General features: G+C 41.9%; 1 protein-coding gene across 5 annotated transcripts in view; it reads right to left on the reverse strand.

Moving 5' to 3' along the window:
* cald1a (caldesmon 1a) overlaps positions 1-27,734 on the reverse strand; it is a 51,819-nt gene that overhangs the window by 19,358 nt on the left and 4,727 nt on the right. For 4 of the 5 annotated variants that reach the window (XR_009920092.1, XM_062382699.1, XM_062382698.1 and 1 more), the window contains exons 1-2: positions 8,584-8,717; positions 6,702-6,787 (exon numbers count right to left, since the gene is read on the reverse strand). Coding sequence is in view for 4 of the 5 variants with exons in the window: in XM_062382699.1 (XP_062238683.1) it covers positions 6,702-6,778 (77 nt within the window). In the remaining variant the exon portion in view is untranslated. Of the gene's footprint in view, positions 1-6,701; positions 6,788-8,583; positions 8,718-27,734 lie in introns of those variants that run through there. The other variant, XM_062382697.1, reaches the window with a different exon arrangement.

Genomic DNA, 27,734 nt, shown 5'->3' on the forward strand with positions numbered 1-27,734 from the left:
CCGTTCTCTGGGGCCACGCCAAAGTCGTTCAAGAAGTATTAAGTGATGTAGAAGGAGACAGGTTGAGGGAAAGAGGCAACACCCAAAAAGAAAAGTACACTTGATACTATACTACATATTTAAGTGTGATGAAACCCGAGATAGAAATGTTCTTGTATTCCAAATTTTTGAATCAGTTCCCGAACAGCTTTTCCTCGCCACCTGACATCCATGAACTCGGCTCCATGCTTCATCTGTGTTCGCCCCAGCCGACCTTTACACCCACGGCTGACCACATGCCTTGCTACCTAACATCACAGCGCAGCCCTTTGAGGTCGGCTGGTGAAGCGTGCTATTGCATGTTAATTGCAACATGTGTGGTGAGCCGAGCTAAAGCTGCTTGGATTTATGTGAGGTTTTACAGCTTGTGAACAACAGTTTCCCCTCTTCCTCTCCTTACCCCTCATGTCGTCCCCCCATCAGCCTCCCGTTTCTTTTTTTCTTTCTCTCACATGAGGGATGTTGTCATAACAGAACGGATGAATCAGTAAACGCCCAGGCCGGACCTACGGGACGGTGACATCAGTGACGTAACGCAATAATGTACATGTCTGCATGAGTAAGGGCTTGGTTCAGATAAGTCCGAACCTTTGCAAATATGTGACTAAGGATAAACACCGGCAACATTTAGATTTCATCAAGTCAGGAAAGCGAGAATCTACAGTATCTGAAGTTTCTCAAAGGCTGCACCTCTTGCTAATTTTGGGAGGATATCTAGAGTTAGGTGCTTGTCTGAAAGCAGTTTTATTCAACTTTCTATCCATGTTAAAGAGTAAGTAATTTTTTCACCTAAAAAGTACTGCAGTAGTTTTCTTCATAAAGTCCATTTATATTCCATCAACTTCACATGACTTTCCCTGCAGTAGAAACAACATTAACCCACATTTAAAATGCCACAGTGATGTGTTGTTTCTGTTAAAAAATAGAAAGTTGCGAAACAACTGCCTTAACTCCCAAAGGACCGCAGCGTCCCAGAAACAGCAGCAAATGTCATGAGAAAGAGAAAAGTGACAACAGCCAAATATGGAACCAAAAAAGCTTTGGTAGCTGTGACGACGACAATCTCAGGGTTAAAGACTCCTCAGTAGGAGGGAAGAACAAACTCCTAAAAGCTGAATTAGCATTCCTGTCAATCACAGCTTTGGCTGGAGACGCATACACAACCAAAGCCCCCGGTTTAATATCCCTCTCCTAACCTAGGCCCCAAACTCTATCAGCATACTGACACAAAAATATGGGGAGAGGTGGGAGAGAGGAGGGGGAGGGAGAGGAACAGAAAGAGCGAATGAAATGGAAAGTGAGGATAAAGAGGAGAAGTAAGAAATGAAAGACAGGGAAGGAAAAGGAGTGCACGATAATGGAAAAAGGAGTAATCTGCAGATTTTATCGCAGACAACACTTTTTCCTGTACAGAATGATGTGTAGCTACAGTTTGAAACTGCAGGTATTTGTTTCTGCCTGTATAAAGTACGTAAAAGACTAATTTTCCCCGGGTGGCCAAGTACAGCAACAGCTAAGATGGACCCGACACATTTAGTTTTGCATGTGCAAGCTGATACAGCTGCAGAGGAAATTAAAAGTTTTCTTACACATGCATAAATTCCTCATTCTATTCAGTCGCCACATGCTGCATAGCACAGGAAAGCTGATTAAGGCAGTATTCTGCATTCACAAAGGAACACAAAACATCACCATCATTGAGCCTATTAGAGAGGAAATATGTCCAAATATTTTCTTTAAAGCAAATATCTCAGAAATGTCAGTGAAAACAATTTGGGAGAAGCCCATGAGAAAAGACTTCTTCACCCCTCCCCTGCGAGCGAAGAGACGAGAGAGAGGGGAGGAAAAAAGTAAAAAAAAAAAAAGATGAAGATAGAAGGAGAGAGAGAAAAGAAAAGCTGCTGTGAACAGGGGGAGGGGGAGAAAGAAGGGGAAAGAGGGTGGGGGCCTGCGCTGTCAGAAATGCTGACCCATTCCCACGCTGGTCTCTCTGGACTGTTTCCCTTCCTACCGCGGGCCCGAAGAACCACATCGTACCCCGTCTCTCCCCCCCCCCCCCCCCACCCTGTTCTCTGCTGGGCCGCCTCCAAGAAAACACAATGTGAGGGCTGAGAGAATTCCCCCAGACTGCATTTATTCTTTCTCACAGATGAATGAAGCAGTAAGTAAACTACAGTAAGTAAAATCAGGCTTTCAAAATCTGCAAGAATAGCTTAAATCCTCTCCAAGCCCATGTGGTAAATGTAAAGTTGGCATACATGGATAAACCTCTCCCTCCAGATCTCTATCTCTTTATCTATATCTCCCTGTCTCCTCCTGTCAAATCCAAAGGGTTTACGATGCACGACTGGGTCATGTTTGGAATGGTCCATTCACTCAGGGCGGGGGATTCGCTCGGCATGGCTCATTCTCAGAGGATGGGTGTTATTTCCTCAGCCCTTCCTGGTCTGGAGAGGACGCAGAGGGAGAAATGGATAGAGAGAGGGAGAGGAGATGAGATCGAGAACAAGATGTGGGCAATGAGACAGATGGTGAATGGAAAGAATATGACATGTCAAAAGGAAGGAACAGGGATAGGATGAGAGAGGGGGAAAAGGTGAAAGTAAAAGATGAGGGAAGGATGTGGCAGCAGAGAAGCAGGTTTTTTTAAATCACTAAAAACCGCCAGTAGAATTTTCGGGTTTTATGTGTGGTAAGGGGGAAACACAACACACAACAGGAAGTTTTCTGCAAATGTTGCAGTATTTACACTTTTTCAAACTTGTCTGCGATTTCCGATCACATGCAATTTCAGATCAATTGCATTTTGCACGATGCAAAGTAAAAAAAGATATCACTGTTGCACGTTGTTCCCGAGCAGTTAAAAACTATAAGTACAGAAACGTTCATGGCTATTTACGCATCAACGCCTTGAAGTTCAACGATCTTCACAACATGGTGTCGGAAAAGGTACATGTCAGCATCAAGACTGACCTCATTTTCATATAGCTGCACATCAGACAAAAGCCAGAAATTTGGGGAAATAAGCTTATTCCCCTTCTATGTGGGACTAAGATGAGGAGACCTAAGTCACTCTTATTTCGGCATGACAAATATAAAAAGCCTGCAGCTGTTTACCTTAGCTCAGAATAAGACTGTGAACAGGCCTTTGTGCCTATTAAGAATACAGTATCATCGATATATGAACAATGTGTAAGTATTCTGTTGCAGCCAAGTCTGGGACCAGCACAAGTGTTTTAGCTCCTTTTTAAAGAGAGTATCAACAGCTTATTTCTTTTAAAGTAAATTATACGATCTATCACTGTAGCAGAAGACATTTTTTAGCTGACACAAATACACTTTGGTCAGTGAATTGACTGGGAAAATTCCCCATCCATGTGCTCACTTTGGACAAAAAGATGGGAAAAAAGAAAGACATTCCCATGTCAGTGAGTGTATGTTTCAGTGAACAGAAACATACTAAAGCACTGATGACCAGCACGTACTAGGTAATTGAAGAACATGAGTGTGAGAAACCTTAGTAGAGAAGGAAAAGGTCTGTGTGTCTTTAAAAAATACAACTATCAGGGATATTGAGGCCAATTGCGCACCTCAATGTCAATGGTAACTTTCTTACAACAATAACTGACAGTGATGTGAGACAGAAAACCAGACACATGCACACACACACACACACACTTGAAAAGTGAAGGGAGCTTGTCAAGCCATCATCACCTGATGCTGATCCAGACACACATGCACACTAATGTGAATATCCGCAAGCCTAACTGCATGCACACGCTCATCCTAACCCCAATGCAAATGCACAGCCCACACAGACATGAGCATAGTCTCACAGACTGAGACACAAAAACAACTCACAAAAAAAAGACAGAAAAACACAGACACAGGTTTGTGCAGCTATTCTTGTTGGGACTTCGCATTGATTTACATTAATTGTGGATAGTGTAACCAAATCCGTATACCCTCACTTTCACCAGAGCCTCAGAAACTTTATTCAGTTTCATTAGGACCGAGCTGTGGTCCCCATGAGGTCTACTGGTCCTGACAAGGTCAGTGTTTATGCCTAGCTCCTGAAGAAGTAACAAAAAGGAGTCAGACACAGATGAATGCACGCACACGCACACACACAAAGACAATCTCAGTGTCCCAGCATGTAGGAAACAGCTCAAGGAGACCTGACCAGTAAACACTTATAATAGCCAGGAATTTGGCATTCCTGCAGCAGTTATTAAATGGGCCCACACTCTCCCTCCGCTCTCCGGCTTCTCACAGCCCGTTCAGTGATGGTTGAATGGGAGCCGGCCATTGAGACGACATGTGGTTTTGACTAGTCTGACCAAGAGGGGCATGTAAATATTGATTGTCTCAATATATTGGCAGAAAGGGAAACAATGTCGAGATATAATCTTTTATCAATAGCATCAGCAGCATGTCGCCTACCAGCTGACATTATGGCTGCTCTGAACACGATAAACAGAACATGAGCAAACTCCTGCCGAGCTTAAAATGTAAACGTCGAAGATGCTCACAAGTCAAAACTCTTGTTTGTTCATTGGTCCATTTTGTCTATCAGTCGGTCAGGCCTCATATCGAGTCTCTGCCGACTCTTCTTAGTCTACATCTTCTGCCAAATTCCATCTTCTCCATGTACATTAACATTCCAAAACTGCATAAATAATTCTAGCAGCAGGGGGTTCATGAGGGTTGTATGAAGGAAATGTAACAACAGCATTACCATCCAATTCAATCAGCTATTTAAAGTGCGCCTGGGATATAAGGCTGAAAAGTCTAAAATAGATAAAAACTACATTATGCCAAGAAGACGAACATCGCATAACTGGTACGGAAATTTGTATTGACTGGCTTTTCAATGGTTCTAGGAAGTTGTCTCATGGTGGAAAGGCTTAGCTCTAAGCTATGGTTGTGCTTGACTGGTTGGTCATTGTGCACTTGAAATGAGATGTCAACACGATGCCTTTCCCCTTCTGAATCGCTCTTAGGTTACAGTCACTCAGTGCAGTGTCTTCTCCTGAACAAGAGCTGTTGCTGCTGAGAAAAATGTGACAACACTGCCAGAAAAAAGGTAAAGAAGAAGAAGAAGAAACACAAAGATAACAGTTTTGGCACAGGCCTCATTTCCTCCAGGAGCAACACTTTGAGCTTGAGAGTACTTCTTTGCATTTACCAGTCATTTTTTTTTTTTTTTTTTTTTTTCATAGTTCCCTGCAGAACACCACGTCCCTCCATGTTGGGTTAGAAATACTATTTTTTATTAACCGCACATCCAATAAGGATTAGTCAGACCAATACTCCACTCCCTACAGCCTGAGCTCTACGCAACTATTCAGGACCTTTCAGTTCATTGTTTTAGCTTTGTCAGCCCAAAAATGCTGTTATCATCAATAACTTTTCCAGCCTTTACCCGGAAAATATTTTCAGCGACAAAGCTTTGTTAAACCCACAGTGCACGCCCTGCTTGGTATCCAAATGACAGACGGACAAAGTCAATGAACATAACAAAACTTTTAGAAGTTCAGAGAGCTAAATATTATCTCTAGAGTTGGTTGTGAACAAAAAGGAGAACAACTATTTGCCAGGTTTCCTGAAACATGACACCAAATTAATGATGATGCTGCTGCTAGATGTGTAAATAAGCAACTGTTACAAAATATGACATGAACAATGGGACTAAAATGTCATATTACATGTCCACAATGATTGAGCGTTAATATCAGAAATATGGACATACTCTATGGACAGGCTCTGTTCTCTTTCTTTTTATCATTCTTACCAACGGTTTTCAATAAGCTAAATTTGTCCTAAAAAATGATTATCATCTAGGAATTCAGCAGTGATCAGACTTTTTTTTCATCAGCGATGAAGTGACTGGCTGTAATAAAACACTTCTCACAAGATGCATCAAAAAGGCGACTGACCTTGGTCAGTATCTGACTCCTAATCAACCTCATTCTTAATTGCAAGGGCTGCACCACGGATGAAGAGGCTTTTGTGAAAAGGCCCCATAAAAAAGCCTCCTTGGCACCATATGTATTAAGTTCCAACATTAAACCCCCTCCCTTTTTTTGGTACTATTTTGGATTACTGTACTTGGCGTGTTACCACTCAATTTACTGAAATTAACTTTAGTTTAATCAATTTCTTCCATTGAATCCAAAGGGGTGCACAAAGCCCCGGTATCTGGGAGAGAAAATTGGAAAGAGGGAGGGAGGGCATGATTGAACATTCCAACTTAAAGGTCATCACATTGCTTATCAGATTTCTTATCAGGCCTTTTTTTTCTTCCCGTCAGAGTTTATTATTTGCTGGGCAATTTCTTTAAAGACAGAGAGGAGGGTGCAAGCTATTAAAGCTAGCTGCCTATTTTTCCACCTTGGCAAGAACTTCAGAGGAGGTACGCTGTGAACTGACATCCAGAGCTTCATTACACAACACAGGCTGCTCCCGCAGCTTCACAGAACCTCGGCCGCACGATTATAAATGACAGTTACTTCGCCCCCTCTGGACAGCAGGACCTTTGTGGCTCCAGCTACAAATAAGGCCACTGTGGAGGGCTCATTGTTTAAACACTTTCTGCTTTGCAAGAAATCCCGGAGCACGCATCTGTAGACATAAGTGAAAGACAACTAAATGGGTCTTACCTTTCGGCCTCCAGGCGCATCTCCTCCCGCTTCTGCCTCCTCAGCTCCCGGCGCTGCTCAAAGTCCATTTCCTCCATGATTGTGCCCTGTGGGATGACATCATCGAACACAAACACATGTTAATTTACTCAATTTTAGGAAGGTGGACAGTTTTGAGAGGGCAGACATACTGGCTTACCAGTCATATAAAACCCTAACATTAACAGATATCTTAAAAAATGTCCTTAGATTGAACATATTTATGGTCGGCTTTTTCACAGCCATGTTGATTTAAAGCATAGGTCTTCAACAGGGGGTCCGCGACCCCTAGGGGGTCCGCAGAGGTACTGCAGGGGGGTCGCAAAATCTTTTGTTGATTAAACAATTTTTTAAATTTTGTATAATTTTTTATTTTTTTTAATTTTTGAACCAATTTTTTTCCCCACAAATTGAAATGTCTTTAAATACACATTTACATGCGTCCAACATATTGTGAGGCTGATATGACCCTCTCCCGGGAAACCTCCATCCGTCCAAGATTAGATAAATTGTGTGCTATCCATCAGGGTCCGACATCTCACTAATGTGGGCGTATGTGTGCCATCCACAGATGGCTTGAGGATTCACTGTCTCTTCTGCATGCAGCTTTAAAATAAAAACATGAATCTGTGAATTACTAGCTCAGTGTTGAATGCAAGATGTATGTTTATAAATGGCAGTGGCATGGCAACCCTGTACCTTGCACATGTTTAAATTAAAAACATGAATAAATGAACCCTTGTAATATTTGATAAGCTTAGTATTGATTGCACAACAACAGGGTAGCTATGTTTATACAAGGCACTAGGCCCAGTTTAATATAAAACACAATTTTATACTATATATATATATATATATATATAGTAGGGGGTCCGTGCTCCATCTCTTGCACAGTTTGGGGGTCCTTTGCCTGAAAAACGTTTAAGACCCCTGATTTAAAGTATATACCTCAGGTAATTACCTCTCTATATATTAGTTTTATTGGCAGATTGGTGATCTGCTTCAAAATATACAAATGCAATCATGCATTGTCAATTTTTACATTGACATCAAGATTTTCCAGGTCCAAACATTACAGTCAGAAACAATACACGTATACTTCTCACTAAACCGTCCAAAGATGTAAAAAGTCCACATATAAGTATCACAGGTTCAGTAAACAGCATAAAAGTGAACAGGAACCCAATAGGACCTCATACATACTGTATTATATCCACATAAGCATTTTTTTTTTTTTTTTTTTTTGTTTGCTGTCATATTAAACAGCAGTTTCCCTTATTTGTTACCAGACCACCAGTGTCACCAAACCAACCATGGTTGAAATCCAAAGGATAACCGACTACACATGGTACTGCCCAGAGGTGTGTAGGTATATCTCTTAATGAAGAGTCCTAAGTTAGGTGACCAAAACCTGGCTGGAATGAATGCCAATAAACTTTGTTGGAAAAATGAAAGAAAGAAGAGACAGACAAAAGAGAGGAAGGAGAAGCCAAGACAGGATGTTAACTCAATCAGTTAAGAACAGCTCTCACTAAAAATACCACGCTAGGGTATGTGACTGGCTACGCTGTGAGGACAGAGACCACCCAGGAGCTGCTCCCATCATACATCTACGATTACAGCTAAACCACCGGCAACATCCACTGTACACAGGAGCTGAGCAAACACACACAGGCCACAAGCTGAGCAGTGGAAGGTAAAATACATAGCTGGGTGACACCTTGGTGAATAAAAGGACAGAACTGAACTAAGTCATGTTTCATTACTCAACACTTTGTTGTGATACACTTGAAGAAGAAAGCAATGGCAGAAAACAGGATGCTTAAAGGTGCTTACAAATGTGTAACAAAGAAGTGAGCCATACCTTGAATTATCCTTCAGACAATGTCTTCCCCTTCACACCATACCAGCTGCCTACAATGTCTTCTCCAAGCAGATCGACAAAGCAACAACTTCTAGTAATCGTATCTAACAGTCCAGCCTCAGCTGAAAAAAAAGGCAAATACTTGTTCCTTCCCCTCCCTGCTAGTCGTCCCTCCCTCCATCCCTCAGTCACCTCCTTCCTTTTTTCCCCTCACTCCCTCCCCCCTCGGTCCCGTCTCTCTTTCTCCCCCTATCTCTGCTGCTAACTTTTCCTGTGTTGTTTATCGACATGTCAGAGCTTGGCTAAACTCTGCACCAGGACATGACTTGTTGACTCCTGAGCCCAGTTTCCTGTTTGTCATAAGCATGTTTACTGTCTGGATTCCCCCCTCATCAGCAGGAGAGGCCAAATAGTTAATCTTTATGCAAAGATATGAATATGTGTGCATGCACCCATGGATGTAGGTGTGCATGTATTCCCGCTTGTACTACAGAGGAAACACAGGTCTGTACACATGGGGAGGAAACACACATAGGAGGGAAATGCGACAAGAAAGCATGACTCCGAGGGATCCTGCTAACCCTCGCCCTCCCCACTGCATCTTCTCACCCAGTCTCCTCCCCCCATGCACCCACACAGGCTTGCCTCCCCCTGCTATTACACTGTAAAATACAGCAAGAGCGGGGGCGAAGATATTTTAAATACCACAAAAATCCACTCTGTGGTTAGATGCGTGCTCAGTCTCATTGGTGAAACTGGCGAGCTTGGTGGTGGAGGATGACGGGGGCAACTGCCCCATGGATCTGGGGCTTTTCATAAAACCCTAATTAAGACAAAACGAGAGCAGTAACGACAACCGACGAGGCCTCCAAACATCACCAGTCTAATCACACACTTCCGAGAACCGGCGACGCCAACGGAGACAAAGTTATTAGTAATGCAAGCACAGCGGCATATAAATGTAGAGTTATTGTTGCCGATAATGCAAGATTTATGCGGCTGAGAGGGCTAAGCTTTCATTTGCTGTTAAACTTTACACAAAAATTAGTTATAGCTCACTTTAAAGACCCATTATTTACACTTAGAGAATGATCACAAAGTAAATTAAAATAAAAGGTTTGTTAACAAAATAATCACTTGATCATATATATTCAAGGTTTTATGTGAATAATAACCATAAAATAATTACGTCTTCAACTGATTTATGATGTCTGAAAAGGGCTGAATGCAGTATAGCCACATTGTCTCGTCTCAACACGGGGCAGCGCCATACAGAGCAGCAGAAAAGACCCTTGGTAAGATGTACTACCGAACTGTACGTTGGGGGCAGGACCACCCACACTCTGCAAAAGCGCACAGAGGCAGAATGAAGAGAAAGACAGCATTCCATAAAGTTGAGCAACCTCGAGTCACAAGTTTGTAACATTTTCTGACTTTTTTACAAGGTCGGCCTGTCTTAGCCTGTCAACTGCAAACCTCTTCTTCCTCACTTTGCTTCATTTGCCCAGTCACTCCATCATTTATCTCCATCCAACAAACTTCTTTCTTACACAGTCTCGCTCTTATTTTCCTCCCCTCCCACTGTTTCTCTTTCCCCGTCTGCCCAACCTTCCACAGCGGCTATAATGACACATTTACCAGTCAAATTACTACCTGTCGAGACTGCCAGACCCTGGCACCGTACCCAGTGTCTAAGTGCCTGCCACTAAAAAAGCCCTAAAAGCCAAGTTGATATTATCCTGGGATTACACCACCTTATAATGCCACTATCTTCCCACAGAGACTTGAATTAAAAGCAGCTAAACACAAGGACTTTATCAGCCAAATGAGTCACAGAGTAGATTAAGCAGAAGTCTGGGAGTTGGGCTGAGGAGCAGGTATGAGCCGGCAGTGCATCTATTTTTGGCTTTGGTGAAATGTTCCTTACGGTGGCTTAGCATTCTGTGAGAATACTGCAGCTCGTTGGTCAGATTTGTTACAGTGATACTTTGAGCTGCGATCGCCTCACAGCCTTTAGACAAACACATTAATCTCCACATTATGGCTATAGAGCTATGCGAGGAATGCTCCTATTTAACCTCTGATTTTAGCTGAAGCGACTTGAAAGGGCCTCCAAATTACTCATTCACAAGGCCAGTTAAAATGAGCTCCTCTTGAATTGTGTGTGCAGTGACTCTTTGGTTTTTGAGTAAAATGCATTAATGCTAAGATAAACAAGTAAAACATAGATTGTGTTTGCCAGCTGTTAGATAAATAATAGGAACAATGGTGACTTGTTACATCTGCACAGTTGTCTTTCACACATGCCCAACACAGCAGGAGGTTCTCTGCACAGTCACGTTCACAACGTCATCAAATCCTCCACATTATTCAGGAAAGAGGTGGAGCCGCTGGGTGCAGCTGGCAGAAGCAGGAAGTGACGAACACAATCTGCTGCAGAGATCACGTGATGAACACTGGTGTCAGCTCTTATCACCAGTAACTTTCTTGACATATTGTTGTGTCTTCCATGTGTCGCTTTTTCACAGAGAGATATTTTTTTTCACAACCGTCACCTTTTAGGAGCACCATCAAACCCCCCACTCACTCTCTGTGTATCCAGTGAGGATCCCCATGTTGTGTTCTCACATTGACTTCTCCTGGATTCCTAAGGACTTTATACTAGGATGATCCTGATGAAAAATAAAATGGGCATATTTAAAAGACTGATATCTAGGCTGACAGGGCGTTTAATTTTGCGGAAATATAGGTCTTGGCAGGGGTAATTCTAGTTAGCAATGGGTTTACAGAGCAAGCAAATAAAAGCACAACACTGTCTGTTGCTCTCCTCTTGGTTTCCAGGGGAACACACTGTTAGTCTAGAGCTCAGAGGAAAGGTTAAACTTCCAGCAGCTATGTACTTGCAGCTGTGCAGGTGTCCAGGTGAAGAGAAGTATCCCAGTAATCTGGAATGTGAAAGCAGCACTGGCACAATGCCTGGATTTCAAAGCGTTTACATCAAGGGAAGGGAATATTTTGACCACCCGTGGTTGGTATGTTGAAGACCTCATGAGCCTCTTCCATTCTTTAACCAAACAGCAATAGATATAGAGGTGCTATCGTGAAATATGTTGTGACAAGATAATGTATAAATATCTCTGAGATAATATATAGAAATGGCTGTAATCGGAAGCCTAAAATAAGACCACATGTGAAGAACATGTGAAAATAAAGTTTTAACAAGGTAGGATTTCAGTATTTTGCCATAAGCTCTATTCACCCAGACTCAAAATTTAGGTCGGGAAATACAATTCCCCCTCTAGGCACATTTGAGGCTTATATAGTGACAGCAGGATTGCCTCTCTTCAAATGCTTCCATGGGTCAGTCGGGCAAGCATGATTCACCCGTCATTCACATACAAATAATTACCACAAATCTCCTCTGTCCTAATGTATTTCTGAGAAACACCTTATGTTTACATTCTCAAACAATGCATTGTGTGTGTCCTTAAGGGCTGAATACATTTCCTTCGTGCAAAGCTACATTTTTGTGTTGTTTGCATCCGTGTTTCTATATCTATATTTCTATAACCTTTCAAAGTAAAATCTAGGAGATTGGAAACCAGGGATTAATGTGAATTGTGCATTGGACATGTGAGCAAATCTCCCTTGAGTTCAATCATTACAACATTCCTCCATAGGATAACCTACAGCAAGTTGACCATTTAGGGGAGTGCGGGATGTTAACTTCAGAGGAGTTGGACACACATTTTGTACACACACACTAAATGAGAGGTAAAGGAGACTCACTCCTGTGGGAAAAGAGATAGAGACTGAACTCTATTTCTTCTATCTAAGCAAAGAGAGATGGGCAATGTGTTTTGGCAAAGTAAGAACCATCATTTTATGATTATTTTATCACACAGATAAAGCTTGTGCAGTAAAGCAGGGAGGAACAGAGGAATGAAGAGAGAGAGATACTGCATGCCTGTAGGTAGCACACATTAACAGCTGTTTTGGCAGAGGCTCTGGGGACAGTTTGCGTTGGGTAAACCTTGCGTTTTCTGCGGGGGTAAAGAGTCTCCTGAGAGTAGGCTGACAGGGCGTTTAAATTTATATGTTCAGACTGTGTGTGGGGGTGTGCACATCATTAGAAATGCTTTTCAACAAACAGGATTCACATTTGTAAATGTGTGTTTTTATGTAAATGTGCATTTTGGATGTGATAAACGACTTTTATTTTGTGTTGGAATGCAAGTGCATACTTTAACAACTCTAATACTGCATATATGCAAGACCAGGTATGAGCCAGCAGTGCATCTATTTTTGGCTTTGGTGAAATGTTCCTTACGTTTGCTTAGCATTCTTAGCAAATGTTGCATTCTGTGAGAATGCTACATTTAGTACAGCTCGTACTAAATGTGTGTTTATGGTATGGTAAATGTGTGTACATGTGTGATAGCCATCACCAACTTTGTTTGGAGAGCTGGCCATGTGGTTGTGGGTTTCTGTGCTATGTGTCTCCAGCATTCGGCAGCATTAACACGTTTACAGGCCCAGGTTGCACAGCGGCCGTGGATGAGCATTCATAAATTCCCTGGAGGTTTTTAGCACAACAAGGTCAAGAGTTTCTCTCTTCCTTCCCATCTTTGCTTGTCCCTCGCTCAGCTTCATCTCTCATCTCTAGTCACTTTCTATGCCTGCCTTTCAGAGCCTGACTGATTATTATTAAAATTGACCACCACCATACACTTTTTAACTTGAATAATTTAAAAATCAATTATTCAACTAAAAATAGCATCTTCTAATACATCAAATGTCCTGTCAATCTTACCACTGCAAGAAACGCTAAGAAAATGATAAACAGAGGCAAGTCACATTGAGGAAGAACAAACAATATACACCTACCAATGAAGAAAGAAATTGATAAAAGGTTTTGAATTTAACAAAATAGGTTGGAAAATGAAGCTGCAAATATTCTTTCCATGAATGGAGGCACAACTTTATAACAATATTTAGGTTCAGGATTCATTGGTTATGATCAACTCTATTTGACCAAGTTGTGCTGAGCATCAGATTTAATTTTGTGAAAATGCTTGTCTATGGGCACATTTTAATTTAAATGTTACACTGAAAAATATAAACTTAATTTACATAGTCCTCATCAACCATGTTTAGGTTTTAAAAATAGTTACTGCCAAGATACTGTTGAACTCTCAGCTATCCATAAAGTAAATCCTGAAGGGGTTGACTCTTCATACAGTTTACTTGTCTTTCTCTTTCACCCTTTTCTAACAGATTCTTTTCCTTCTTTGACCACAATGCAGCAGCATAGCCAACAGCTGCACGTTATGTGTTCAGCTACAATCTGAAGAGAGACGGGATTGCTTGGCTATGACCAACACTTAGTGCTGGGTTTGAATTTTATAGGATTTAGCTGTATCTAAGCAGCCAAGCTTCTTTCTGCATTTGTCTGAGTCTGCATCTGCATGCCGCAGGGTGAATATCAACCACAATGGCCTCTGTTGTCAAAGCCCCGGTCTTCAGCTGCAACTATATATTCTGGGCAAGATATGAGGAGGCCAACTGCATCAGAGCACGACTCAATCTCAATACCATCTGCTTTCCACTAACACTCCCCCCAAAACAAATTTAAAAAAAAGTGTGACTTCAGCTCAAATGAGGAAAATTTTCACCGAGTATGAGCAGACGGTATTCATAGGCAAACCTGAGATGCTAATACCACTGCGACAATTGATATGCAGTCGGATAATGTGCCGACAGTTTTGAGGTTTAGGAAAAAAACTGGGCTTGGAACCTTGAATGCCTCAGACGCATTGTCATTAGTGACTTAAGATGTGCCGATCATACACACACACACCCTTAAATTGCCCTCTGACTCTATCAGATACAAAAGGGAAAAGACCTGAAGGTTAAAGATGTTAAGTTTCCATTTGGTGGAGAATAAGGAGTCTCCTGCATTCCCAGACAATGGTTCACATTCCGTAACATGTCTGTGTGCTGTGTGAATCATACACAGAGACAGACAGACTGAGTTCATCTGTTCACACACTCAAACGCAGCAAAGGAAATCTGAATGGAATACCTCAGAATTATTTTGTAAAGGGTGCTAGCAGGCTAGAGTCTGCACTTCTGGGTTAACAAACCACTGAATTCATCACATAGTCATTGACTGAACCGATCACATGTGCAATCAAACTAATAATTAATTCACCAGCATTAACAGAATCTAAACTGTGCAACACTAAATGTTTTGAAAAGTATTTTAATTGTACATGATTCACTTTAATGATTCAGAACTAAATGAACAACAATCACAGATACAGATGGTCCAACCGAGTTCTACTTTTGTAGGTAAAGCTAAAGTCTAGGAATGCAACAACACTAAAATACATCCAACATAGGGAGCATGCATACAGGTTAGCGGAAATTATTTGAAGCTAAAACAAAGGTACATCCCTTTAAGGGCAACTTATCCCTGAATTCATTGTACACCGGTGACAAAGCTTACAAGTTAATTATGCGTGTGACTGAGCTGCAGTAAGTGTAGCTGCTAAAAGAAGCTAATGATGCAACAGTTAGGGCGGGGCAAGATGGTGAGGCAAATACAATATCCTCCATTAACCAAGCCATTTCTTTTGAGTTTGGCCTTTGCGGTTCTCGAAAGGATGCAGCCCCTAAATTGGGAAAAGCTATAGACTTGCTTTAAAGACCCTCTTCCTGATTCAGCATGGGCCCGTTATACTACGCTGTATTATTAGCAGCGTATTTAGGGTGCTCTCAGGTTAACCTTGAAATAAATTGGATTGTTAAAGACCTGTTTAGTGGTCTGAATCCTCGAGTTTCTTGTTGAGTTGGACTTTGTTGTAGCAATATCAATTAGCCTTTTAATTTGATCTTTTTGAGAACTGCGTGCAGCTACAACCCCTCTAAAGAATGCCATGCCAATAAAGACTTAAAAATGTCTTTTAAACTGACAAACAAACTTTAGGAAGTAGGCTGTAGCTTAATACTTTCTAAACTTTTATGTTGCTCCGATAGAAACAAATGACTCACTATGATGCATATTTGAATCCTTTGTTTTATTTTCCACTGTCAGGGAGATAGCCTTACTATACTTTGAGCACGCTGTCATCGGTTGTATATTTAGACTATGACTCACTTTTCTTTTAATATTTTTCTCCTCCCCTGGTTCCGCACATGGACGGGAACTTCAAAATTGGGGCTGCGCTACATCTGTGGGTATTATGACCTTTCCCTTCGGTGGAGCGAAAGCTGCAAACACCTGCGCTTCAACAGCAAGCGCCCCCCTTCAGGCTGAGCTTGTGTTTATGTGTCCTTAAACCTCACGCCTGAAGTGAAGTCACACTTAAATTGCAAGAAAAACATTACCCTAACATGCCATATCCATCATCTGAAGTTCGCAGGTTTCTGACAGGCAGCTTTTTAGCACCATTTACACTGCAAACATATCTTCTTAATTTTCACTAGATATGAATAAATCCAGCATCAGCAACTTTCAAAATCTCACTTAAGGCCTTTCACAGTTCACAGCTGTGAGAAGAGGATACATTATTATATGTCAGTTGCTGATCCAATTTACAGAATTACAAAAGGAACCAGAAGGAGTTAATGCAGAAGTTGGCTGAAGAAGACGACAGCTATAAAACACTGTCTCTCTTTTAAACATTGGTTTTAAGAGAGATATTTGCATTAGGAGTTGGATTCCTACCCATTATAATCATAAATAAAACTGTAAAAGGGCAACTGCTTTGTGAGAGAGCAGCAAGAACCAGTCCAATTCCACTCCAGTCTTAAACTTTTAAAAGGCTTGTGTCCCTTTTTAAAAGTTCAGATGCTATAGCCACAGTGAGGCAGAATTGGAGAAAAGGCATTCCAAAAAGTACAAATCCCACACAAAATAGGGATGTTTGTACGGCATCAAAAGGCTACTGCTCCCTGGCGGTGCTCCATATGACCAAATATGGAAGGAAAAAGTGCTGCCTTTTCCCGTAACCAAACTGGGAAAAAAGAGAAAAAAAAAGGAGGAAGGTTTTCTTGCATGCTGTGTACACAGCAAGATAGAGCTCTCACACTACACAGTGGCCAGAGAGCAGGCTCCCTCTCAAAACAGCATGACTGATGGTGATGGTGGACCTGTCGTGACATCTCAGTGAACACCGTTGGACGAGCACACACATACAATGCACACACCTACACGATCCACGAGCCTTGAAAGAGAGGCACATCGATCTTTGCGCTGCGCTGACATTTCCTTTTTAAACACACAAAAGCTTTCTTCACTTTCGCATATGAGCTCTATACAAGAGTCTCGGCCTCGTACTCTGTATCGGAGCCCCTTGGAAGGGAACATTCCTCTTGGTGAAAAAGCAGCCGTCTCAAACACCACAGTCCTCTGCTTAAGTTAGAAACAGTTTGTTTATCCAGCCCCCCTAGCTATGTGGAGCGGCTCTGACATTCTCCTGCCACTGCAGCGATGCAAAAAAACGTTTCTGTGTGGGTGTGTCATATCACAGGAAACAAAATATAGCACCAAGGCGATACATAGAATGACTGTAAATAACTGTCGAGCTGAAAGTGTCACTGAACATGTTAAAGTATCAGTTTTACATTTTAAACATGCTCGCAAACAGTTTTAACATTTATGCTACGCTTGGTAACCGAAATTAACTAAAACAATAAAACTGATTCTCATGTTAAGTGATAATGCAATGATATACACTATGTTGAGAAATGATTAGCTTATAGAAATAATTAGCTTAGCCTACCTTAAAGACAGTATCCTAGTTATGCTCAAAGGCCCAAAAAACACACACACACAGCTTAATTTGTTTTCTTCAATGACGCAACAATAAAAAACAGCAACCTGTGGTTTAACGTGGGTTAGTACTTTGTTTACGCTAAATTAAGCTACTTAGCTATGTGAAGGTAAGTCAAGCAACAGCTAGCCTAACTCTGCCTGGAGGTAAAAGGAAAAAAGGGTTAGGGTTAGGGTTAGTATGGTTTTACAAAGTTCTTTGTCTCCTTGCTCCCAGTTTTTTTTTTAATGCTAAATTAAGCTAATAACCTAAGCGTCGACAAGTCAAAAAACCTGTTGATGGGTGGCCTCTAAAGAGCTTCCCTCAAAACACAGCATTGAGCTATGTTGAGTACACAAGGACAACATCACCCAGTCTCTGCGGTCGCATCTTTTAAGACTATTAAAGAGGATTGTAAATAAGTAATGACAGACAGCTGCTGAATGAAGCCACGGACCAAACAGCTGATAGCAATCTCAATGCACTGAGAAAAACAACTCATCTTCATACCGGGTAATTCAATGATCTCTGATACCTTTTGCAGCATTAGTAGAATTTCTAGACTGAACACAAGAACATTTGACAACCCCTGCCTCATCCTTCTCTTGTTCCATTTCCAGGGGAAGAGCAGTCTCCTCTTGTTCCTTAAGGACAAACCAGTCTTGACACCTGCCTTCTGTCAGCGTAAATGAGGCCTGGGCAGGAGTCTGTGTCTCCTCAACAGGACATTAATCTGCTACTAGAGAGCTGACCAGGGAGACTAGTGGAACCAGAGTGCTGATATATGACGGGTTTTAGTCTAAGCACTGCTACTGCCGACACTGCAGCGAGGGAACACTTTATCCAGGTGATGGCAACGGAGCGGAATCGAATGGAAAAGGGTAAAAACAGGAGGGAGCAGGACAGAAATGACCTCTGTGATGCTTAAAGTCATGCTTTCTTTCAATCTGTGGAGTTCTTATAACGTGTAGCTGAAGGGTCTGAGTTTCAATCACAGCAAAAAGGCAGTGTGTCTGACTGAAAGGCCCCCAGGCAACATCTTAAACTTGCACAATTTTAATAAGAGTAAGTCACACAGGATATGCATCAAGGCTCAAACACAAAAATGTGTAAAAGTATACGTGATTAGCATGATTCAGACTCACAGCAGCCTCTGGTACACCGGCTGTAACATGACATACTGGGAACATTAGTGGAACATAAAAATATATTTCTCATAAAGCTTGAGAGGTTCCTGATGTGTTTCTTTAAGGCAACAAAGAAAATGGTTCTGCTGAACGTTTGTGACATGCTTCCTGTAAAAGCCACGTTTTTGGTCGAGGTGGACATGCGGCTCTTTGTGGCCGGAGAAAAATTAAACTTTGGTGAAAGAATGAGAGAAAATTGGACGGATAAAAAAAAGAATATAAACGGCAGAGTGATTTATGTGGCTGGCTCAAACCACACTATGAGAGGACGTCTTCCCATCATACCTTACATGGAAACATGCATGAGGGTAGAGTGAGGCTAAAAAGCATGATGCAATCTCCCCACACACTGAGACACTGCTAAAAACATGACAGCTTTGTGCAAACCCTGACATAAGTTTGCCTTTTTTGCACATTCACCAGAACCCAATCTGAAAACACAAGGAAAACCACTTTCACAGAGGACACATTTATTTAAATCTCACCGAAATGCCATAAATCTTTATCTTTCTCGCCTTGTTTTAACACACAAGTCGGTAAATCATGCAGCAGAGGGCCAATTTTTTGAAGTGCGCTGCAAGGCTTTTCACGGGTATTACATGACAAGGTATTTTTCAAAATAAGGGGCTGCATTCCTGGAGAGATAGGAGGAGATTAAGGGGTGGGTGTGGTGGGGGTGGGCGAGCGATGCCCTGACTGAGAGGGTCTATTACTCACAGTGGATGTCCAGTTCCCTTGACGGTGCTTTCAGCTCAGTCTTACTGAGGGAGAATATGAGGGATTCTGAAGGGAATGCATAGACAAGACCCAGGCTGCATATACGCACTAGTGAGAAGTAGGTATGATAATAGAGAGCCTTTTCACGAGAGACAGTCAGGGGTATTTGTTTTAATCCTATGACTCTCTCTCTCCCCCTCTCTCTCTCTGTGTATTTATGCAGCCGTGACATGCTCTCAGTGAATTGATGCAGGACCAGGAGTTTTAATGAAGGATGTGCTGAGACGCTTCAGTCAGGTGTACAAACTAAAACCTTTCTCTAAGCTGTAGATATTTGATAAATGGGCTTCAGAGGTAATGATATTGACTAAGAAACGATTACCTGCATGAGGCAGTCAACGTGCTTAGCTTACACTGGCTGTCACTGTTAGATCACCTTGAGGGTGTTGTGTGGAATTTTCATTTGAACTGTTGAGTTGACATTCTATACTAAAAAGTATCCGTGTGAATAGATCACTGACATATTACCACCTTACAGTGTTGATAGGGTGCACACTAATATTCATCTGGAATCATGTTTCAGGCCCCTTGGCAAATGCAACCCTACTATTCTCTCTCCTTTTATCTTTGTTTTGTTCTCACCAGTTCTTCTGCATAAATACAATAGTAATACATTTTATTTAGAAGAGGCTTTCAAGACATCCAAGGCCACTGGGGACAGGGTATAGCTGGATCTTATGCCTCTAAATGCTAACTGTTAGGACCTGGACATGGAGCATAGAGTGTGTTTACGTGGTACATAAAACCACAACAGTTTACTTAAAGCCTCTTGAAATACGACTGTAAATTTAAGAGGAACTCAAATTTGCCTTATCTGCATCAGTGTGCTATTCCCCTGCCTTTACTACATTACTACATTATAACTATCAACTGTTGATTAGCTGCACAGTGTGAAGCATTTCCATCTTCTCTTATTCTTTATGCTCTTTGTCTTGCATCCACTACATACGTCCAATAATCTATTGCCCTCTACAGTCAGCAGGAATCTATACTGTACTGTCTCACTGGCAAACATTTCAACACTACCTTTAGTGTGTTTCGTTGAGATTGAATTTAATATTGAACCTCAGGATGTTTACAGTGATGCTTCCTTCAAGTGAAAGCTGGTGCAAACAGAGGGAGCAAAGAGCACATGGAGGGTAATATTTACAGGAAGGAGCAGGATTGTAATAGAAAAAGCTGGAGCTCTCGAAAAAGGAGCTCTGCAGAAGTCAGCACAAAATTCAGTGGAATATAAGAGAAGTAATCCCAGTCCACCTATACTGGTTGACAGATATGATGCCAGGAATTAGAAATATGACGCTCTTTCATCCATGCGAAGATGAAATCCCAACAAACATCACACCCCTGTGGAAAATGTGACTTTTTTCTTTCATCTTTCACTGGTTTGCAGTATCAAATTCGAAGATATTAAAGCATTAGCATTGCTTTGGAATCAGCGGATGCACATTCCCTAAGTGACAGGCAGCTCACCTCTCCTTCCAAAAAATACATTCCACTCTCCTCATACCGCAAATCCTTTCAGGGCTCTGCCGGGCTAAAGTTCACAAGCTTTACCAGATCTCATTTTCGTGCATGGCTGTGCTGGCTGTTATTATTAGTGTGGCCGCCAGCCAGCTTGGACGGGTACACGTCCTCTGTCCCCCTCAATCCCCCTGGAGGTGAAAGGCCCAGGCCAAGGTCTTTAATCTGTGGGTATATACTAGGTAATATATGCCACTTTATACTCTGCACTGTGCTGCATGTGTTTGAACTGTGTTCATCGTGTCCGTCAGTTTTGAGTGACCACCGGAACAAACAGCAGAGATCGTCATACCTCCAGTTTACGGGGCAGAGGAGCCATTTTCAGCCTTAAAGTGAGACTTGGAGAGTTATCCCATGTCTTCCTCTATTCTTCCTCTCTTTCTGTGGTTATGTGACTTTTGGATCCACTGCCAGACATTTCAGGAAACCTCACGAGCTGCATGAGACATAACAAAGATCTCTCTCTTCTCCGTCTTTGTCTCTTTCACTGTAGATTACACTATGTTTCTCTGTCTGACGTCTGCGGGCCTGGAAGCTCAGCGGCACGTTCTCCCTGGGATCTGAAAGTCATTTTATTCAGTGGCCGATTGACTCGTATTATATAATTTGAAAAGGTGGTGTTTCTTACTTTTAATGCCTACGCTAATTCCGGACCACACAACAACTGCAGAAGACACAATCATTGTTTAATACCATTAGCATGATGTTGAATTTACTGCTAATTTAGGGATGAAATTCAGCCTTAGAGGATAATACATGTGCTGTATTTAAGCCCCCTAATTCCTAAATTCATTAGAATAACACATATCTCAGACAGCCATGAAATTGTAAATAATTGAGCGGTGCTCTTAGGAGGCTTCTCTGGTTGCTCTGCCTTTTTTTTTAGCTGATGGCAAAACTGGAAATGAGATTTGATTCACAAAGCAGCGACGCTAAATGGGAATAATTCCAAAACCACGGCCCGACCTCCCCCCCGGACACTAATCTGTCCATGGGGGTTTCACCATCTCCTCTCCCTCCAAATTGTCTCGTCCACCTGCGTCAACCTTGCTCTCCAACACACAGATGCATGTCTGAACGCCCTCATTCACACAGACAGGCACCTACAGACATACCTTTCCACCCCTCCACCTTCACCCACCACCCACCTTGTGTTTATGTTCAGAGCTTGAGTGACTGGTATTTCATTTCGGCCTGCCCGGAGCCCTCTTGCACAGTTTGGCTTGGCCAGTGTACCATTACTGGTCATTAAGTCTAACCTGAACTAATAGGGGCCCATTTTCCAAGGTGGTCTCCCAGGTGGCTGTCATGGGAGTGAGTGGCACTGGAGGGCTCAGGGTTTGACTTAGGCACACAGGGTTTCATGAAAAATCTGCTGGGATGCCAGCCAGGCTCCATCATACATTGGAGACAGACTCTTTGATAACAAGAACCCATTGTTCTGGTGGGGTGTCTGGGTGTTTTGTTTCTCATTAAGGCAGGTTTAATGAGGCCAGCCAGAATATGTACCCCAGCCCATCTCTCTTATACACTCTGCCTTATTTTTACCATTCAACACCAGACCCAATGAATCATCGACATCCTTCCTAAAACTATTCAGTCTCAGTGAAAAAAAACATGTCTGGCCACGAAACGTGCAGCAAGAATATACTGATATTCAACCTGGTAGCAAGGAGAGTAAGATGATACATTATTCAGGCAAACATCAACTTCTTATCGGTATTGGTAGATGTGTATCGAGGTAAATTATGCATTTATGATCCTCATCAACAATTCTCAGCAAAAACTACTGTCCACCAAAATATAATTACCTGACCCTTGACAGGTCACCAGTGTATCACAGAGCTTACATATATAAGCAACCATTCGCACTCATATTCAAACCTACAATCAATTTAGAGTTTTGGATTCACCAAACCCTAATCTGCATGTCTTTGGAATATGGGAGGAGGCTAGAGAACCACTACCCACAGAATACTGTTGACACAAGGAAAACATGCATCTCCACACAGAACCTGGATTCGAACCAAGAACCCTATTGGTGTGAGGTGACAGTACTAACCACTAAGTCACAAAACTTGTGCCGACAGAAAATACCCATAATCAGAGCTTCTTGAATCCCAAACTCAAGTTTATTAAACTGCTTGTTTTGTTTGTTTACAGTCAAAAACACGCGCCTTATAAGGGTTCCTTCAAATAATATACTGTAACATGCATATGTCCATGATAATTGGATAGTTACAGTCACATTTCACTATATGCAATACTACTCTTTCATTCAAGGTCACTAAATATAATCACATGATTTAAATCATTTTCATTACAAAGCCTTGTCACATAAACAGACTGTCAGCATAAATACAATCCGATTTCAAGATATAAAACTATGCATGTTTAAGCTGTGCTCTCCTCCGTGTGACATGTGTCACCATTAATCAGGAAAGAAGGAGCCATTAGTCTAAATGTGGGGGTAATTAATCCACGCTCACACCCCATTAGACGTCATGCTCAATTTGTGCAGAGAGCTGTGTGCTGGGTAAATAAGCAGAGATGACGGGACCGGCAGTTCTTATTCCTGAATACCTCAGCTGTTATGATACAGCTGAGGTGCTAACGTGCATCTTCGAGAAAGCTTCCATCTAAACCTGTGAGTTCAAGAGGACATTACAAATTAAATTAGAAGTAGAACAACATGTGCTGCTGTTTCTATTAAAAATAACTTGTTTTCAAGTGACTTTTTACATAGGAAATTTGTGAACTTTGCAGGCTGATCAGAGGATAATTGTTCACATATGTATCTCGGCCATTAAACAAAATGTGACTGGACTTCAGCATTACAGACAAACCATATAAGCCTCCAACAAGGTTAAACTGCAGTACAGGCATACAGTATGAATCAGCCCTTAGTTTAATAAGTACCATTTGGCTGTCACCTCCGTGGCCGTAGAGCTGCTCTATTACAGTAAAGCCCCTGCAGTACAGAGCTGGGGTTATTCAATAAAACCCTGACTGAGTGTTTCTCCCAATCACCACTGGCAGATCTCTGATGAGGTAAAGAGCTCTCCTGTGCCAGCCCCCATCCCTGCGGAGCACTGTCTGATTAAAATGGTTTTGTGAGACCATATTTTTGTTCTCTTTGTGCCCTTGCCAGACCTGAGTTTGAGTACAGAGAGAGAAATTGACAAATTACCTAATGCATACTGAACGAATCCACAAAAAACTGATTTAATCTATACATGTTTCCAGTAGGTAGATAGATGAGAGCATTGGATTTCTTGCTCTTTTTGAGAAATCGCTGGTATCCATGTCTCAAAGACACAGGAGGAGAATGCTGAAAGCGTGCCTTAACATACTCTACATTGTTTTACTGGTGTTGAGGGAAGAATGGCTTAGCATTAGCCATTCTGCTCTTTTGATCTTCAGCCTTAAGCTTAATCTTCAACCCCCCCACACACCACTTATCTTACTCGGCCATGACATGAAGTGGAAAGAAATGGCAACAGTTGAGTGGCGCACCAACTCCCCGATTTTCTTACTCCCCCGTCCGTTCGGCTCGCTTGTAATACATTCCTGAGCCATCGTCGCAGGCTCATATGTACATGCATGAGTATGCTTCTGATTAGGAGGCACAAAGAGTACACTCTATAAATGCACTTTTAAACAATTACCACTGCTCCCGACTGCCGCCTTGACACAGACCTCAGACTGCGCTGCTGCCTCCCTTGCTTATTCAGGTGGGGAAGATGGATACAGACCATTTACGACACTGTGCCTTGCTATAGGACACGTGCGGCGTTCCTGACTTTACATACCAGACTATAAAAGGGTTGAGAAACATCAGTATTTTCCTTATATCCACTTATCTGTGGTGGCACTGACTTCCACATATTGTCCTTTTTGGGAAATGTTACCTCCATTTCATTGTATCTCAGCCCACACTAGGCAGGGATCCACATTCATCACCCTGAGGCTAGACAATTGATTAAATGATTAGCTGACTGAAAGAAACGGTGTTTCATGCACTTTAATTGTCGACAAACCATTTGAAGCTGCTATAATCAATATTTTTACAGTTGAGATGCAATATATAGTGGTGCCAGGCTCACAGTGACAAACTGTCGGCTATAAAGAGAGAGTTTGTGTCATTTTAGACATTGTTTTGCTTTCACGCCCTGCAGCTTTACTGTTGGTTCACTGCTGCAGACTCTGCTAAACCCGATGTCCACTACCTGGCCGGCACCAAAACACAGATTGACAAAGTTAGAAGCTAATTGGAAACATAGTGCTGCATTGAAGAGCTACTGAGTCAGATATTTTCCTCAAGAGTATGTGGAAGTATAAATATTTGACTTACATCAGACAGGTGTCAGGAGATACTTCTCTAAATGAATGGTAATGTTGCTAATGTCTGCTCGATGAGCAGCTGGTTGCAAACACTTCAACCACATAGACTGTATATAAAGAAGGACGACATGGCTGCTCCTCAAAAGGTGAAGCCTACTGCAAATTATTTGAAGGGATAGGGACCAAACTAAATACATTTTCTTTAAGATTGAATATTCTTATGTGTGTTCAAGTGTTTTTTCCATTAAGTTTGGTTTCATTAGTTATTGGATGCTATAAAAATGGTGTTAAACATTGACAGCTGATACTGTCTCATGATTGGTCGAGTGCATGCATCGACAGCGGGCCCCCTATCTCGGCTCCATCCTCCCATTTGCACAGACTCTAGCTCCAAATAAGGAAGACGGCAGCATTTGTTTATCCAATATTTTAGCTTTATTTATGAATAGTGGAAGGAAGTGGAGACATGTCATCTACCTTTATATACAGTTCATGGTCAAGCAGACACGACAACTTAAAAGGGGATAACATATCAGTGTTTTGTTGAAAAAGTATTAATGCCCTCTAGAGGGCAAAAACTGTTGATAACGTTCTGCTTGTCTCAGTTTTATAATATTATTAATCAAATAACTGTGTCTTTAACATGTTGGTCACACAAAACAACCAATTAGAAGATGTAACCTTCAACTCTTGGAACTGAAAGATAATAATATTTAAGTGACTAATCCAGAAAATCATCAGTCACTGCTCTAATAAAATAACATGAATTAATATATTAATAATTTGTGTATAATGAATTTTCATTCGATTTTGCACCAGGACTCTGGTTGGAATAAAAACCTACTTTGAAGCTTCTCCAAAGAAATAAACAGAAATCTGACTCATGTGAATACCCATGTAAGGACACAGTGATTGTTTTATATGTATGAGGTAAGTCCTCACTTCCATCATTACCACATACGAGCCTGATCTCGCCCACGCCAAGTCTCACTCCCATGATGGCGGCCGTTCAACATGGACTTTGCGAGCTGTCCTTCACGTTTGCTGTACACACTACAATGCACACAGCAGCACCTCTCTAGCCGCAAGCATAAATCCAGCAGGCTTATAACTGACTTGCACGCTGCCCTGTTGCACCCCCGCCCCCATTCGATTCATAGAGCAGTTAACCTTGCGAACTGTGTAAACATATGACCTCAATGTTCATGTGCTTACACTCAGTGGTATTTTTCACACATGCCGCAGGGATTTACATCACCTTATTACCTCCACGTTCCCTTAATTCCCCATTACCCTAAAATATGGGACTTTTAAAAGGTGATATGACAGGCTCTTGATTAGCACTGTTTGTTTAGTTTTGGGGGTCGCAGTGGGAGGAAGGCGATAGGCTGAGAAGAGAAGGGGGGAGGAGGTTAAGAGAGGACAGATGGGGAGAATGGAAAGCTGGAAGAGGGAAGGAATAGGGTGAAGTGAGAACAAACGTTATAGTAATCATTTATTTCTGGGAGAAAAGGGCTGAGGCAGACTAGATTGGTGTCAGAGAAAAAGGAGCGAGGCGAAGGGAAAGTTAATTCGGCTGTTACGCGAGAGACGAGTAAGGTGGTTTCTCTGCCACAGGGACACACTGTGCACGTCTGAGGTCCCAGCGGGAGGACGCTGAAAGGAAAACACAAGGCCAATCAGCTAACTGAGACATTTCCTGTGCTTGTTTTATCAGATGAGAAGAAGCCCAAAGGCTAAATGTCCCTCTCAAAGAGTGTTGTACACCTCTCAGAATAACCCGCTTTGGGGAATGAAGGGGAGAACATGCATCTTTGTGGGATGACATCAGGAGCAATGCTTCGGAGCACTGACCTCACTCTCGCACAATCAATCATCCACAAAACAAAAAAAAAGAAATGCAGACCACGTGAGCAAGAGAGGAGGTTTTACCTTTTACGATAGAAAGCAAGGCTGCCTCATGAATTAAATCATCACCCACTTAAAAAGAAAGATTTAGTTCGGTGAAAAGGAATACAATATTTTTTTTTTTTAAAGCCATAAAACTTCTGGTGCAACTTGGCATCTGGTAACTAGCAGATGGTGAACCAATATACCAATTACCAACACTGACATGCCATGCTGCCTATTAGGCAATCTGGCCTTGAGTGATAGCACTTTTAAGTCTGAAAACGCCACGAGCGAGAGGCTGATCTAACAAACCCTCTTCATCAGAGTGTGACTAAAGCCCAGTGGAATTCACACACAGGTCTTTCATGCCCCACATGACTGCTTCAGTCAGGATAATCAAAGTTTGGGAAATAGTTTGGAAAGAAAGGAAGTGGAGATATGGGTCCTAGGAGGAAGGATCAATGTGAGATTCCTTTTGCATGTGCAGTGCATTCAATCTTCAAAAATAGCAAAGACTTCATTTGGTGGTGAATCTATTATAGTCCAGGGAATAGGTCGACGAAAAAATGAGGGGAAAAAAAAGATTTCAATCACCCAAGAGACAACCAGA

Source organism: Platichthys flesus, chromosome 23 (genome assembly GCF_949316205.1).
Source record: "Platichthys flesus chromosome 23, fPlaFle2.1, whole genome shotgun sequence".
NCBI lineage: Eukaryota > Metazoa > Chordata > Actinopteri > Pleuronectiformes > Pleuronectidae > Platichthys > Platichthys flesus.